Here is a 14,855-nt window from a genome sequence, read left to right as displayed (position 1 = left end):
ACTCTTACTCCCATGTGAGCTAGATGACTTTATGCATGAAATTATATGCAGACATTCACTAACCAATGAATTTGCCAGCATCTTAACTTTGGACTCCCTAGTCTTTGGAATGTGAGAAACAAATTTCTTGTTGGTAAATCACATAATTTATAGCATTTTACTCAAGTAACCTGAATGGACTATGGTAGAATAATAAACTAGAAATGACCTCTGCTTGTTAATTTAAAAAAAAAAGATTTACTAATTTTCATTTTACTTGTATAGGTGTTTCGCTTGCCTATATATCTGTTCGTCCCAAGCATGTAATGCCAGCAGAAGCTAGAAGCCGCCTCAGATCCCCTGGAATTGGAGTAGCAGAGGGCTGATATCTGCTATGTACTTTGCAAGACCAGCCAGTGCTCTTACATACTGAGCCATCTCCACCCCTTCTGATTGTAAATATGGAGGCAAGACACACTGGGAGACACATCATTTTAAAAAATGAAGTTAACTTCACCTTTATAAAAGTTAAATACATACATTTTTCGTGAAAATGCCATTCAATTTTTCCATTTTGCCAAGTTCATACTCATCTTCCACTATTAGTAACTGCTAGCATTAACATGAATGAAGTTACCACAGGCACTTCTACATTTTCTTGGTTTGTCCACCAAGTTCACCAGAAGAGAGATTTGTAATTTAAAAGTTTATTTTACTTGTAATATTTTTCATCTCAACAAATACCTTATGTCAATATCCAGTCCCTTATCAAGGTGTTTAGAATCTTTTCAAATTAAAGAAACATTCCACATTTAGAAATACTAATTTAGTAGAGATTCTGGTATTTTCTAATCTTCAAAGTTGTTTAGGAAAAAATTACACTAAAGGTATTTGTTCTTTGTTTCCAAGAATTGTATATATACCTCAAATACACAAGGAGTGTTAGACTTACCAATTCATTTTTTCCATTCTCATTAGCCCGACATTTTAGGTACTGTTTAAATTTTCAATAGTAAAATCAACATACTTTTGACAGAATATAGTGTCCTGTTGCCTACATCAGCAGAAGTGTCTGTGCTCAACACTATGGCTGGCTTTCCTTCGGTGACTTGGTAAAGTCCACACGTCAGTTCCTCTTCCTCTCAGCTGCACACATACTCCAACTTTTCATGTCATGTTTCTTCATCCAGAGACTGGATGCTCAATCATCAGATGGAGTCTTCCACATTCCTGAACTGACTCTTGTCTCTGTTGGTCTTTGTTAGTTATTGCACAAAATCTCTTAGCAGTTTGAACTCTCAAGGGTGGTAGATAGAAATTATTAATAGATAAAAACTTCTGTTGGCCCTGAATTCTAGCCATGTTTATACCGGTTCTGATTCTTCTAAGTTGTAAAAATCTGGACAAGGTAAGGAGTGTTTCTCAGTCATTCTCTTACTTAGAATAGTTCATGGTTTCAGGACCTTGAATCTCAGACAACTTTTTCTTATTCTCTCCCAAAGGTAGATTAGATCTCAGGCTAAGTTTGAAGACTTTCCAAAGAAAGAGCCATGGTTCATGGGCCAACTCATTAACATGTAATCTGTATCATGTGGACAGGGGTGCTTTCCCTGCCACTGCGCAGGAGACCCTCTCAGGGCTTCACCCTCCTGAGATCTGAGGCCAAGGTGGATATATTTTGACCTAAAGCAAAGCAACTTTTCTCATCTCAGGGGTTAAGGAAGCTGTTAGATTGAATATGTTAATATGAAAAGTTAAACTTTAATTCCAGATATTGAACCTGGAAGTTAATCAAGGTAAAGATAAAAAGGAATCACTGAATTTAAAAATTCAACTATTTTTTTAAAAATTTATTTACTTATTTATTTTGAGACAGAGTTTCTCTGTGTAACAGCCCTACCTATCCGGGAACTCTGAAGACTAGGATGGCCTGAAACTCACAGAGATCCACTTGCCTCTGCCTCCCAAGTACTAGGATTAAAGGTATGCACCACCACGCCCAGTTACAAAAGTTCAAATATTATAAACATCATCTGTTCTTAACGTTTCCAATTTTACCCCATTTAATAAATAGGAGGAAAACAAGGAGTAAGTCAGAGATGGCTAAACATCCTTTTTGATTTCTAGTACACAAAGCTTCGAATATATATTAGATGCTTAATTATTTTATTTGTATTTTATCCACTGTTTTTACTGAAATTACACTATATGTTTTTATCACATGAGACAATACAGTGAAATATATACACATTATGGAATGTTAAAGGTAGATTAAACAATTTATGCTGCTCTACTATTATTAATTATTATTGTTATTGTCTTTTGGTGACCATGTAACTTTCACATTTTAAATTATTTAAGAATCTTTAACCATAGCCAATTTGCTGTAGAAACTGTGTCTTGTAATTTATTCCTCTTATCTGACAGTTCCATATCCCTGAGAGAATGCACTATTTTCTGTGTAAGAAATTATACAATTATGCAACCGTAACTGAAGTTTTCAGTGAGAAAAGGACAAGATAAACAAGTGGCTGACTATAGAAAGTTGTGTATGATATATGGAAAGAAATAATTATCTTAAAATGAAAAATTATTAATACTGGTACAAATAATTTCCAATTTAGGAGAAATCAGACATAGAGTAGAAAACCTGGACAGTGAAATAGCCCAAATGTAATAGTTTTAATAAGATGAAGAAAGTGTTTAAATTCCCGGAGTTCCCAAATGTATGAAGAATTATTTCACACATGCACAACTATGAGGCTAATCATACCTCATTTTCACATACTCTGGAAAGTATGCAGAGAAGTGTGAAGCCCATGAAAACAATGATATACATTTGTTGATTTAAAATGTACAACAATGGATGTCAGAAAACAGAGGAATGGCATAATTTAAATACTGAAAGAAAACTATCAACATAAAATTCCATACTGAAGTATCTTTCACACTGCTATAGTTCCGAAGTGACTAGAAATCAGTCTATAAAAACTGAGTATGTTAGTGCTGGAGAGATGGCCCAGCAGTTAGAGCACCGAATGCTCTTCCTACCCAGGTTAGATTCTCAGCACCCACTGGCAGCTCACAAAGGTCTGTAATTCCAGATCCTAGGGATCAGTCATCTTCTTATGGCCTTTGAGGACACTACATGCATATGACACAGACATACATGCAGGCAAAACCCACATATGCATAATTAAAAAAAAAAACGAAACCCAAAGCTAGGCTATGGCGGCACACACCCAGCACTTGGGAGACAGAGACAGGCTGACCTTTGTGTGTTCGAGGCCAGCCTGGTCTAAAAAACAAGTTTCAGGACAGCCAGGGCTGTAACATAGAGAAAACAAAAACAAAAAATAATAAGAAAGAAACACTGAATATGGCCTCAGCTTATACAACATATTGCATAAATTACTTTGCCCACATTAATAGAACTACATGTAAAATATAAAGCCTACAGAGGAAAACGAGAATATCATCATGACCCAGAAGCAGGAAAAGGATAAATTAGAATTCATCAGAAATTCATCTTAGGTAGAATTAAAAGACATTATTAAGGGGATGGTGCAGTGGCACACACCTGTCGTTTTAGCACTCAAGAGCAGAGGCAGTGAGATTATGAAACCGGTATGGGCTATAAAGTGAAACCCTATCTTCAAAAATATACCACTGAGCTGATCAAAAGGTAAGTCACAAACTGTGAGAAAGCCCATGTAAAGTAGCATGCAACAACAGACCTTTTACCTGGCATGTGTATAGAACTCCTACAAATTGGTACTACCTTCTCCCTACATATATTAATTCCTTACCTGTGAAAAATCCATTAGAATGGTTAAAGTAAAGCTAGTGGTAACAGCAGACAGAGAGAGATAGGAAGGGTAGGGGGAGGGAGGGGAAGAGAAAAAGACAGAGAGGGGAGAGAGAGAGAGAGAGAGAGAGAGAGAGAGAGAGAGAGAGAGAGAGAGAGAGAGAGAGAGAGAGACATTGCAGGATGGTAATAAGGATAGTGTTCACATTAGAATTCTCTTAACTACTCCTTGAGAAAAATATCTTGTTTATGCGTACTGGTGGAACACGGTCCAAGAATGGAGGTATGTGAGTAGATTTGAGTGCTTGTAAGAAATTCCAAGAAACCAAGACACAAGTGACCTGTGTTTCTTTAAAAACATGGAACTGTTCTTAGATTATGCCTTTGTGCCCCTCCCAGATGTAGTGAATAGGAGTGAGTTCACTTCAAATTAGTCACTGCAACTGGCTATTGCTTGTTTATATGCCTTCATGAAAAAACAAGATTTTGCCCTGGGTGGCTTACCCACCACGTGTGACTTGCCCTTGTGATTGGACACTTTACTCATGTGACTCCTCCTCTTAACCCTGAGCTATAAACTGTCTGATGCTTGAATAAAGTTGACTATTGCATGAGACTTTAGTCCACCTCATTTATGGGTTTCATCTTCCCAGGTCCCACTGCCTCTAGACTGGTAACAGTACCCAAAAGTTGTTTCAAGTCTGACTAAAGGTCATTGATTGTGGGAACCTATAAGCTGACTGCTTCTTAAGCTTTGAGCTGTGAGAAACACACACACACACACACACACACACACACACCATTTTTTCATAACTATAAAAAGCCCCTAACCCCAAAATTTTTCTCTCCACTCTTTATCAAAAAAGAAAGGAAAAAAGTCAAACCAAATCCAAAACACCAAAACAAACAACTACCACCACAACAAAGCCTACCAACCTTTTTCCTCTTTCTCTGCTTGCTTTTACTAGAGTCTTGTCCTGTACTGCCATTCCCCAGGGATCCGGATGTGGCTCTCCCGGAATGCTGAGATCCAGAAGAGGGAGCTGTTGGTGTAGCAGGAGGTGTGTTCTCAGGAGAGTCTGGACAGGACTTCAAACAGGACCCCTGTACAAAGACATGGCTTTGAGATGAACTGACCAGACCTCCTAGCAATACATTATCTTTACACTTAATACCATTTATAGCTTAAAAATTTATTCTTATCTATTCCATAGAAATGGATGTCTTCCCCCTAAAGTTCTAGTTATAATAATTTTTAATCTAATTATTCAGACAAAAATTCTACATGTACTGCCTCTAAAGTTAACTTTGCTGGATAACATGGAAAGTTTGCTTGTATTTTAAATTTACAAGTCTCCAAAAGAGTCTCTAAACTCTCCCCAGACTGGATGGATGGCTTTTAGACACTGTGTGTGTTAGTTACTACTAGCATTTTCCCCATAGCTCAAAATCATTTTAGGATCACCGAGTCTTCCAGTCTGCAATGTCCTCTTCCCTTTCTTAATATTGCTCTTTTATTTATTTGAAGTACAAGCCTGTTATTTATTTCATCTCAAATATTTGAAGAACTGTCCTTTTAGCATCTTCTTTTCTATGGTCAATTTCTAACTTCTTTGAGCCAGTTATCACAGACAGGCTTTTAAGCTCCTCCACAGTTCCCCCTTAACTCCCCTTCACATGCGCTCACTGGGTGAATGACATCCTACAGGATGGAGTTAGGAAACAGGTCCCTGCACTGGCAGGTAAATGCCTGTAGGGGGGCAGGTGTGGTCTGACCATAGAGATAGCCAAAGTCACCTAGGCTATTAACCAGCCTTCTAAGAGGAAAGAGGTTACAGCTTTCTTTCTTTGAAGAGATAATACTGTATGTTCAGCATTTCTGGTTTCCCCAGTGCTTATTTGTGAATGAAAGGATCTCTGTGCGCCCAACAGGATGGTCCCTAAATGCCATAACAAGACATTTTCTTGTCATATAACAATACTGGCTTTTAAGAATCTATAGATATTAAAGATTTATGAGTCATTTTCTTACATAGTCTTACCCACACCTTCCTCATTCTATTAATCATACTAACCATGCACTCTGCAGATCAACCATTCTCTATAATATAGTAGAAGAAATGATGTTAGATTTTGCAAACCCCTTGTTGAAATTCTGGTACTGGTCTCAACAGTATTTCCTTGATCAGACTGTCTGGAGACACCATCAAACAAGAGGCAGTAAAGCTAATTTTGACTGAGTATCTTTCGCTCAAAATGCTTAGGATCAGTTTTGTTTCAGAGTTTGTAATTTTAAGAAAACTATTTTGGAATATTTACATAGCTCCAAGGGATCATGCCCACATGTGTGTAAACCATATGCTGAAAAAATATATAGAAAACCATTGCTATTACATTTGCTAGTCGAGTGTCAGGAACCCAAGCTTAACCAGCCCAGTTCCTCATGTAGTTAGTATTTAAGGATGATGCCCCTCAGACAAGATGAACCCAGTCAACCTGGTGACTGATTACCATACACTGGCACTGATGTCAGGATCTCCTAAGAGCATCTCTTTAATATCATACTTCAGCTGAGATCTTGGACTAGTCTTTGATAATTCGCAGTAGTGTGTAACACTACACAATCCTAAGTTTTAAATTTTTTAAAATAGAACTTCCAATTAGTTCTCTTTGGTAAGGTTTTAGTTTTACCAGAGTTACCCACTTCCAGTCCTTGTACAATGTGCTTTTGCTGCCTCTGAGGCCCAAAATGAACTTTCCCGCTAGCTTCCATACCTTCAACACTTCGATGTCGACATGCATGCATACACATGAGAGTTGTTTTAATTCTCTAGGTGGTTCATTTGGAAGTCAGTATAGTACACTAACTTGGCTTCTGTACTTGTTCATCTATTGGCTTGTTTGTTTTACAAATCATTCAGTCTCTCTGAACACAGCCACCATCATTCTCCAGATGCCCCTCTGGCCCATATTTGGCACAATCCTTCATGTTAACTACTGATTTGCAATGCTGATGAGTGAGAATTCTGCTTTAGCATGGAATTATCTCTGTTCTATCAGATAATAAAGGGCAGGAAGGGAGACAGTCTCTGTAAATGTCTACTTTGACTACCAGTCACAGGGGAGGGAGGGTAAGGTGGATGTCAGGCCAGGAGAAAGCTTGGGGCAGACACTGACAGTCTGTCAGGAATCTCTCTGAGATTCATGCTCTTGACTCCCAGAGAGCCCAGGAAACCCACTACACATAGGACATTTTTTTCAACTGTTCGTTAGCTGGGAAAAGAGCCTGTGGTTGCTGAGTAGTTGCCCAGGGTAGCTTGGCCACCCCGGAGAAACAAGAAAGAAGGATGGGGATGTTGGGGGTGTTTTCTGAGACTTGCAAGCAATCACTTGAATGCTAAGGAAAAACTGGGTTGTTATGTTCACAGTAAATTTCCTCAATTAGAAATGTTACAACAAATTTGTCTGATGTTAATGGAAAGCACACTATACACATACTCATAAAGCATCAAAGACATTGCAAAGGGCGCTCTTTGACACCATAATTGGGGTTTGAAACATAAAGAAAATAAAGAGTGTTTAATCAACTAAGTAAGCTTTAGGAAGTTTTCAAGCATGCTGACTGATAATGATGTATGACCTTTTTAATGGCCATAAACATTTCAATCCCTACTTGGATTTCAAGACAATCTGATTCTCCAAGGGCTATGAGAAAAGTTGAGTTGACTTCTGGTTTGTTAGTAAGATACTATATGCAAAGATATCATAGCATAGATCCTAAGCATTATAGCGAAGAATATATAACTTGGGGTCCATGGTGAATCCACAGACTAATAGAATGGCTTCAGGGTCTCTTTGAACAACCCAAAATTATACTAAAAAATGTGTATAAATCTAGAAAAGGATTTATAGTTTTTTTTTCAGACATTCAAAAAAATCCTTGGCATAAAGCAAATCATAACTGTATTTTAGAAGTGGTCTGAGCTACCATACTCATCCACAGATAGTAACAGGAAATAGATGAGTACTATTAAATGGGTTTTGCTGTGTTCAAGTTACACATTTCGGCCAACTTGACCTAAACTCACTTTATAAGTACACATGCAGATGTGAACCTACTCTGTCTCCTATGGCTCGTAGAGTAGATGATATGACACTCTGCGTTTGTTACTAAGACACTCAAATGCTGCCGGATGTATTCGACATGTTCTGTTGCATCTCTTGTTTTTAGGCACAACGTGCAAAGGTTACACATGTTGAAATTTCCCAATTCCTATTGAAAACATCCCAGCAGCACAAGGGAGATAGAGCAGACAAGGGGTGCCAAAATGCAAACTGAGGCTAGATGGAGCCATGTCAATATAAATTATTGTTTAGATAAATCACTAAATGAAACGGAAAGTTATGAATAAATTTTAGGAGTTATTACATAAAAATACATCCCCAGTTCACTCCAGGGTCTCTTGATTTCTTGTACACTAAGCAAGAATTGTACCATTGATCTACAGCCCCACAGCAGCTCTCATCATTTGAGCTACAAAGAAATAGCTTTCTCCAGCATTATGTAATTATATAGACTAATTTATTCACTTCACATGTCTCAGAGCAAGACAGGTTCTGCAATCATCTGTCTGTCATTGAAGGGCTAGGAAAGACAAGGATTCTTTAAAAAGATTTTTTTTAATTTATTAAATTTCATTATTTAATTCATTTTTTAAAAAACAAAAAGGGGTCAAAGGGTGAAAAAGAGTCATCATATCAAATGGCTCCTCAGGGCTTGGCACAGGAAATGCTCAGTCATTATTTGTGTAAATGGTCAATGGATTAAGATTCTCTAAGAAAAGACCACGCATTCCTATAAAACGCTTTCCAGAGAAGAACTAATGTCAACATGTAACAAGTACATAGATGTGTTCTGAGACTTTCTGATACTCACCTCAGCCGAGTTATGATACTGAATGAAGGTTGCAGAAATGGCATGGCTGAAGGGGTCCCCTGCCTTGGAAACCATATCCTGCCTCACGAGAAGAGCCAGATCCACTACCTGAAGAACAGAGTAACAAATATAAAGTGATATAACTGGAAATAATCACTAATGCCATAGAAGAGGGTAGCACACTCAGAAGGTTATTGACATTAATACTGTCTGCCATCCATTTGGAAGTGAGCACAACCTTTCATTGACTGGTGACTGGGCCAATCCACAATCACAAACGACAAGTTTGATTTTCTAAGGGAGCAGCTTTCAAATTTCATTTTGTTATCAACAATGGAGCATTTTAAATGGGGATTTCTGTACTGTGAGCCCTGGGATTCCAGGCTAGCTTAGGGGTCTCCATTCTCAAAATGGTCTAACAAGTGGCTGATCCTGTACCCTAGTGACCATACCCAGGAGGGACCACACTTGCATATCTCCAGAGATAAAGGGGTCACAGACTTTGACAGCCACTTATTTAAAAAATCAGAAACAAGATTTTAAACAAATCTGTTGAGGATATAAGACTTCAACATTGAGAAAAAGTGGGCATTCCTTATATAGTTACAATAAAGTTGAAGAATCAGACATTTAAAATATATTTTTGTTAAACTATCAAGAATTTTATACATGCCAACAATGTATTTAACTCATATTCACCCCTAACTCTTCTAGTTCTTCCCAGATCTACCCCATCCTCATCTTCTGTTTTAATAATCCTAGTCCAATTTGTGCTGGCTTTATATGCCTGGGAGTAGGGACACCGCTGGAGCATGGTTAACCTACCAGGGGGTAGAACCTTAAAGAAAATTGGTTCTCTCTCCCTTGGAAGCCATCACTGTCAAAAGCTCCACAGTTAGGAGTGGGGCATGTGAGCTGGAATGTAGACTATATTAAGTTTGTGCAGGTCTAGACACATTATTCTTTTAAAAATTAAAAATAACAACAACACCAAACAAAACCTTATAGCCTTGAGAAATAGCTATACAAAGAAACATAACTGAGCTAAATTATAGAATATGATGCATTTCAAAAGAAAATGTATGCTCTTCTCATTCCAGCTAGTGTAGCAGGTGGAATAAAGAACTGACCATGGATCCAGGGAGGAGAAATCAGCAGGAGCAGTTGATTGACAGTTCAGACTCTTACCTGTGCCACTGTTTCATACGCTAAGTATGCCAGAATTTCCATAGCTATGACATTGGGCTTTATCTCCATGCTGCCACAGTCCAGCCAGTCTCGAAATTTGGAAGCTTTTTTGGCTATTAATTAAAAAGAAGACAAATGTTTTACTTTTTAACATGTTTTAACCTTCACATGATTGTAAGAAAATAGAAATATTCCTCCTGAAACTGCATAGAAGAAATAACAGCCATAGAAACAATGTTTGGGAAGTTCTCTTAACGTCTAAATTTTTTTTTTTAAAGATATCCAAGGTTGGAAACCTTGGCTAAGAAGCAATACCATGGTTTCATTCTACAAATTTCTCATGCACTTGGATCTTTTATCTCTCTGTGGTGGATGACATGGGACATCACACCCTCTAACCTCGGGTCTCTAGGGTGGATGGCATGATACACCACACCTTTTCATCCTTGTATTTCTCACAGAGCTCTAGAGTATGTTACCATTGGCAAGAGTTTTAATTATTATCATAGAAAAGCTGCTTTCTTCATACAACTTAGTTCTTATGGAAATAAAAACTCTGGAAGAAGTTGTGATGAAGGAATACCGAGAAAAAAATTACATATCCAATCCTCAAAATGTACCTACTACTAAAATAGGCTCAAAATTGTGAATTGAGAATTAAATAAAGCATTGCTGGCCTGAGATAACCTGTAATTATTACGTCTTTGCTGACTATGGAGATGTTAGAATTCTTAGGCCTGACTCTCCAAACCAGACTTACTGCAACCTGCCCTTACTACCATGGAACTGAGCTGGCCTTGAGTCTCGTCTCTGTGCTCCTGTTTGTTCTCCCCTCAACCCTTCTTCATCCACACAATCCTGACCATCCAGGTCAAAGGCAGACTTCTTACAACATTTACGGACACAACTACAAATATTTCCTATGTGCATAGATTTCTCAGACCTTAGTTCTTTGTTGGTAGAGAATATGCCCGAAGCTCCTGGATACCTAATTGTATCAGGCAGATATGGAACCAAGCAGCACACACCTTTCATTAAATACCTGTAATTGTCTGGATGGGGGCACACCTTTAATCCCAGCACTTGGGAGGAAGAGGCAGGAAGATCTCTAAGTTTGCAGCCAGCATGGACTACAAGCAAATTCCAGGACAGCCAGGGTTGCACAGAGAAACCTTGTTTCAAACAAACAAAAAAACCCAAAAACCTAAACAAAAAACTCAAACAAACAAAAACAAACAGAACTAACCATCAAACACTGTAATTGTCCCAGTACTAAGCAGAGCTGAATCTAAATTTGACATAGAACCTTGCTTAGCCATGACTAATATAACTAGTAAATTAGAAGGTAAAAGGTGGTTAGTAAAGTTGCTTTTTTTTTTTTAAATAAAATCTGCAAGGGAATCTTTTAAAAAGATCATCCTTTTGACTATTCTGGCCTTACTAGTCTGTAAAAGTCTCAACTCAGAGCATGCTGTTTGGCTCTAGTCAGAATTCTCATACATTCCACATACAGGAGAGTTTTCTTTTAAATAAATCACAGAAGACATGAAGTCCTGCTATTGAAGCACATGTCCAAAACTGTCAAATGTGGCAGAATTATGATAATCCCCCTTAAAGCTATCTCTCTAAAGTAACCAGTCTTCACATCCTCTGACAGGCAACATTCCATCTAACTAGCAAGCTGGAACAGCTCACAAACACTTGTTCAACATCTGTGGAATACTTCTGAAGTTCAAGTGAAGAGGCAGCATTTTGGCAAGATCAATAAAATGGAACTTATTGCCCATTTCCCTCTGACAGAGCATTAGAACACAGAAAAAGCACAGAAGCTGCTGTAAGTTATTTATTTTGAAGGTAAGAAAAGGGTCATTATTAGTTTTCAGCCATGAGGAAGAGAATTAGCAGTGTCTTTGTGAGACTGGAAGCGCTCAGAATGCAGAAGTCTAAGTACCCGCTGCACAACCAGAAAGCAAAATACCTGGTGCCAACAGACTCGCCATACCTATTTCTGTAACAAATTCACAGATGATTATATCATGCTTGTTTGTTTTGTTCATTTTTTTTTTTGAGACAGGGTTTCTTTGTGTAGCTCTGGCTCTGGAACTCACTTTGTACAGCAGGATGGCCTTGAACGCTTGCCCCTGCCCCCTGAGTGCTAGGATTAAAGGCGTGCCCCTCCAACACCCAGCAAAAATATATTTCTTTAGTGAAATTCTAAAGTCCAATCTTTACAACTTTTAAATATCTGTCTGTGTGGGGTATGGGAGTCATGTGTACATGAGCCACAATGTGCATATGGAGGTCACCCAGTACGCACAACACCAGGGATCCTAGGTACTGCCCAAAACAGGTCATGGTTCCAGTGTCCTGGTAATTCATCAAAAGGAGAAGACTGCAAACAGCCCAATACTCTGCCTGCACAGGGCTGGCTTCTCGATCTGTTCTGATGAGCCTTTTCAGCTTTGGTATTTCCATCATAAAAAACAAGTTCTTCCACCTAGGCTTCAAATGAAGCTCCTACAGATACTATATGAGCAAATATTTTTAATGCCAAAATCCTTTCTCCCCACCCCACAGAAAAGAACATTATGCATAACATACTACTTTATCTGTAATTTTATCAGAAGTAGAAAATATTAAGCTTCATCTACTATAGTTTTCTTGTGTGTGCTCAATGGAACAGTAGAAAAGAAATAAAATCTAATTTTCAAATGAAAGATGCATTACCAGACTAAGGCCATCAGTTTTAGTGTGCAACAGCACTTCATTTCTTCTTGTAAATTCAGTTTAAAATATGATTTAAAAAATAGTTCAACTGCACTAAATGCTACTTTATGAGCTGGAGATTTATGCTTATAAAATACTTGAATGCTGTATTTAAACCCCAAAATTACCATACAAAACCCTCTCATTTGCTGAAATTGCCACGATCTGAAGTGTCATTTACTTAATGCTTCACAGATGTCTGATGCCAAGTTGTTAGTCAGATTGGAAAATATATTTTGTTAGGAAAAAAATCTTCCAAAACATGTTTTCTTATATTTTACTGATGTTTGCATGGGGCAGCGCTATTTGAAATGTGTCATTTATTTGCACTTCATGATCTAAAACGCTGCTCTCATTTTCTTTTTCCAAATCAAATACATGGTTATTGTGACCACACAATTGCTTTTCATTTAAAGACATCATTGTTTCTATAACTTCTCAGATCAGGGTCATGCACGCCTTTGTCATATTTTTAAATGGACTTTTCATTGCCCTTTCTTTTGACCTTTACCCCAAGGACTTTATTGTCACTGGGCTATTGACACACAATCTAGTCCACTGTTCTAAGGTTGCAAGTGCTTTTTAGAAACCACTGTTCAGTGATGGGAAGGCACTGACTTTTCTGCTCTTACTCCTGTGGCAAGAGGACTGACTCACGACTCTGGCTAGCGCTCAGGGCATGCTACAGTAGGAGGTTAAGGACAAAATGAAACACTCTATTGAGATGCTACTTTGTGGTAACATGAGTGTGCATAAATGGGAATTTGGGGTTTATAATTAATATTGGGAGCTTTTAGATGTCATGACTATTAATGTTCACTATGGACCAGTACAGTCAGCAATACTGTACTTCAGTAAACATGAATAAGAAACGAGAAACTAAAGTAAGAATTGCAAGAAAAAAGAAACTGTTCTGACTGAAGGCTGTACGGATAATTCCACTGCTGTCTGTGTATGCATATGCTCTCAAATCTCCTAACACAACTGACTGTATAGCCGCAGAACATAGCAAAATCTTCAGGGGCCCCCCAGTGCAGATGCTGTTTCCATAACGTCAAATATTGATACATCAGTTTCTAAAGAACAGAGAACATGTCACAGTCTAGGATGTCTGTAACACAATTCCTCACACACCCAAAAGTGAAGTTAAATCTGTACTCACAGAAACTTAGCTGCCGGCTTTCACAGAATTCCGCATATTGAGCTGAATCCATAGTTCGAGTCTGTCTTTCTGCTCTCTAATGGATAAGAAAACAAAACAAAACAAAAACCAAGTTGTTAAAGAAAATAGATTCTTAACAATCATTTCTAGAGTAGAAACTTAGGCTTCATTTACCATGTTCCATGCCTTAATTTAAGAAAGCGATTAAGTATGGTGACAGACATATAACAATCATGACAAGTAATCAGAGTTGTGCTGGGGCTGGAGCCATGCCCTGCGGTAGAGAGGGAACTGCTCTTCTGGAGGACCTCAGTTTTGGCTCCCAGCACCCACATCTGGTGGCTTATAACCATCTATAGCTCCAGCTCCAGAGGATCTAAGGTCTTCTTCTGGTCTCCCTTGGTACTGTATTCATGTACATGCACACGTGTAATTGAAAATAAAAGAGAAATATTACAAAGTAAAAAACAGCAGTTGTAACTTTATTTCTTTTGGATATAAAGCTTATAGTAATTTCTGCTCCTTTGTTACTGAAGCTAAAATTCAAGGACTGGATTAGTCAAAACACATCTAACATTTTCTATTTATCCCGACCTTTTAAAGCAAAAACAAACTGTGCAGAGAGGACAAAGCAGACTTCAAACCCACTATTCACTATCATCGTCCATCTGCTTTACAGTTGTGATGTGGCAAACACTAGAGCAGGAGTCAATGCCTGAAATCCATATATCCCCTCAGATCCCAGTGCCAGAGCTAACAGAGTCAGTCTTCTCAATTACAAAGAAAATAAGGAGAAAGGTAAACACAACACAACTCCTTTAATCTGAGTCCATGGATGATTCACAGCTTGGTCTAGCTGCATTCGTGGCTTTTTTGATTCAGTCCTGCAGATGTTTGCTCCTACATTGTCTCACAGAGGTAGCATAATTATACTTCACCCATGGTTTGGTGGCAAAGACTATGACCACTTCCGTTTCCTTGGTAAGGGAAGCAGGTTGAGATGAGGCAGCCTGGTG

The 14,855-nt window shown here is 38.2% G+C and overlaps 1 protein-coding gene across 6 annotated transcripts in view; it reads right to left on the bottom strand.

Annotated features, from left to right (window-relative positions):
- Supt3h (SPT3 homolog, SAGA and STAGA complex component) overlaps nt 1–14,855 on the bottom strand; it is a 367,702-nt gene that overhangs the window by 77,863 nt on the left and 274,984 nt on the right. For all 6 annotated transcript variants that reach the window (XM_075980696.1, XM_075980694.1, XM_075980697.1 and 3 more), the window contains 4 exons: nt 13,840–13,915; nt 9,912–10,024; nt 8,724–8,831; nt 4,724–4,891 (listed from right to left, as the gene is read on the bottom strand). In XM_075980696.1, coding sequence (XP_075836811.1) covers nt 4,724–4,891; nt 8,724–8,831; nt 9,912–10,024; nt 13,840–13,915 — 465 coding nt within the window. The remainder of the gene's footprint in view (nt 1–4,723; nt 4,892–8,723; nt 8,832–9,911; nt 10,025–13,839; nt 13,916–14,855) is intronic.

Source organism: Microtus pennsylvanicus, chromosome 7 (assembly GCF_037038515.1).
Source record: "Microtus pennsylvanicus isolate mMicPen1 chromosome 7, mMicPen1.hap1, whole genome shotgun sequence".
NCBI lineage: Eukaryota > Metazoa > Chordata > Mammalia > Rodentia > Cricetidae > Microtus > Microtus pennsylvanicus.
The sequence above is the reverse complement of the archived record's forward strand: the minus strand, read 5'-3'. Positions and strand labels throughout refer to the sequence as shown.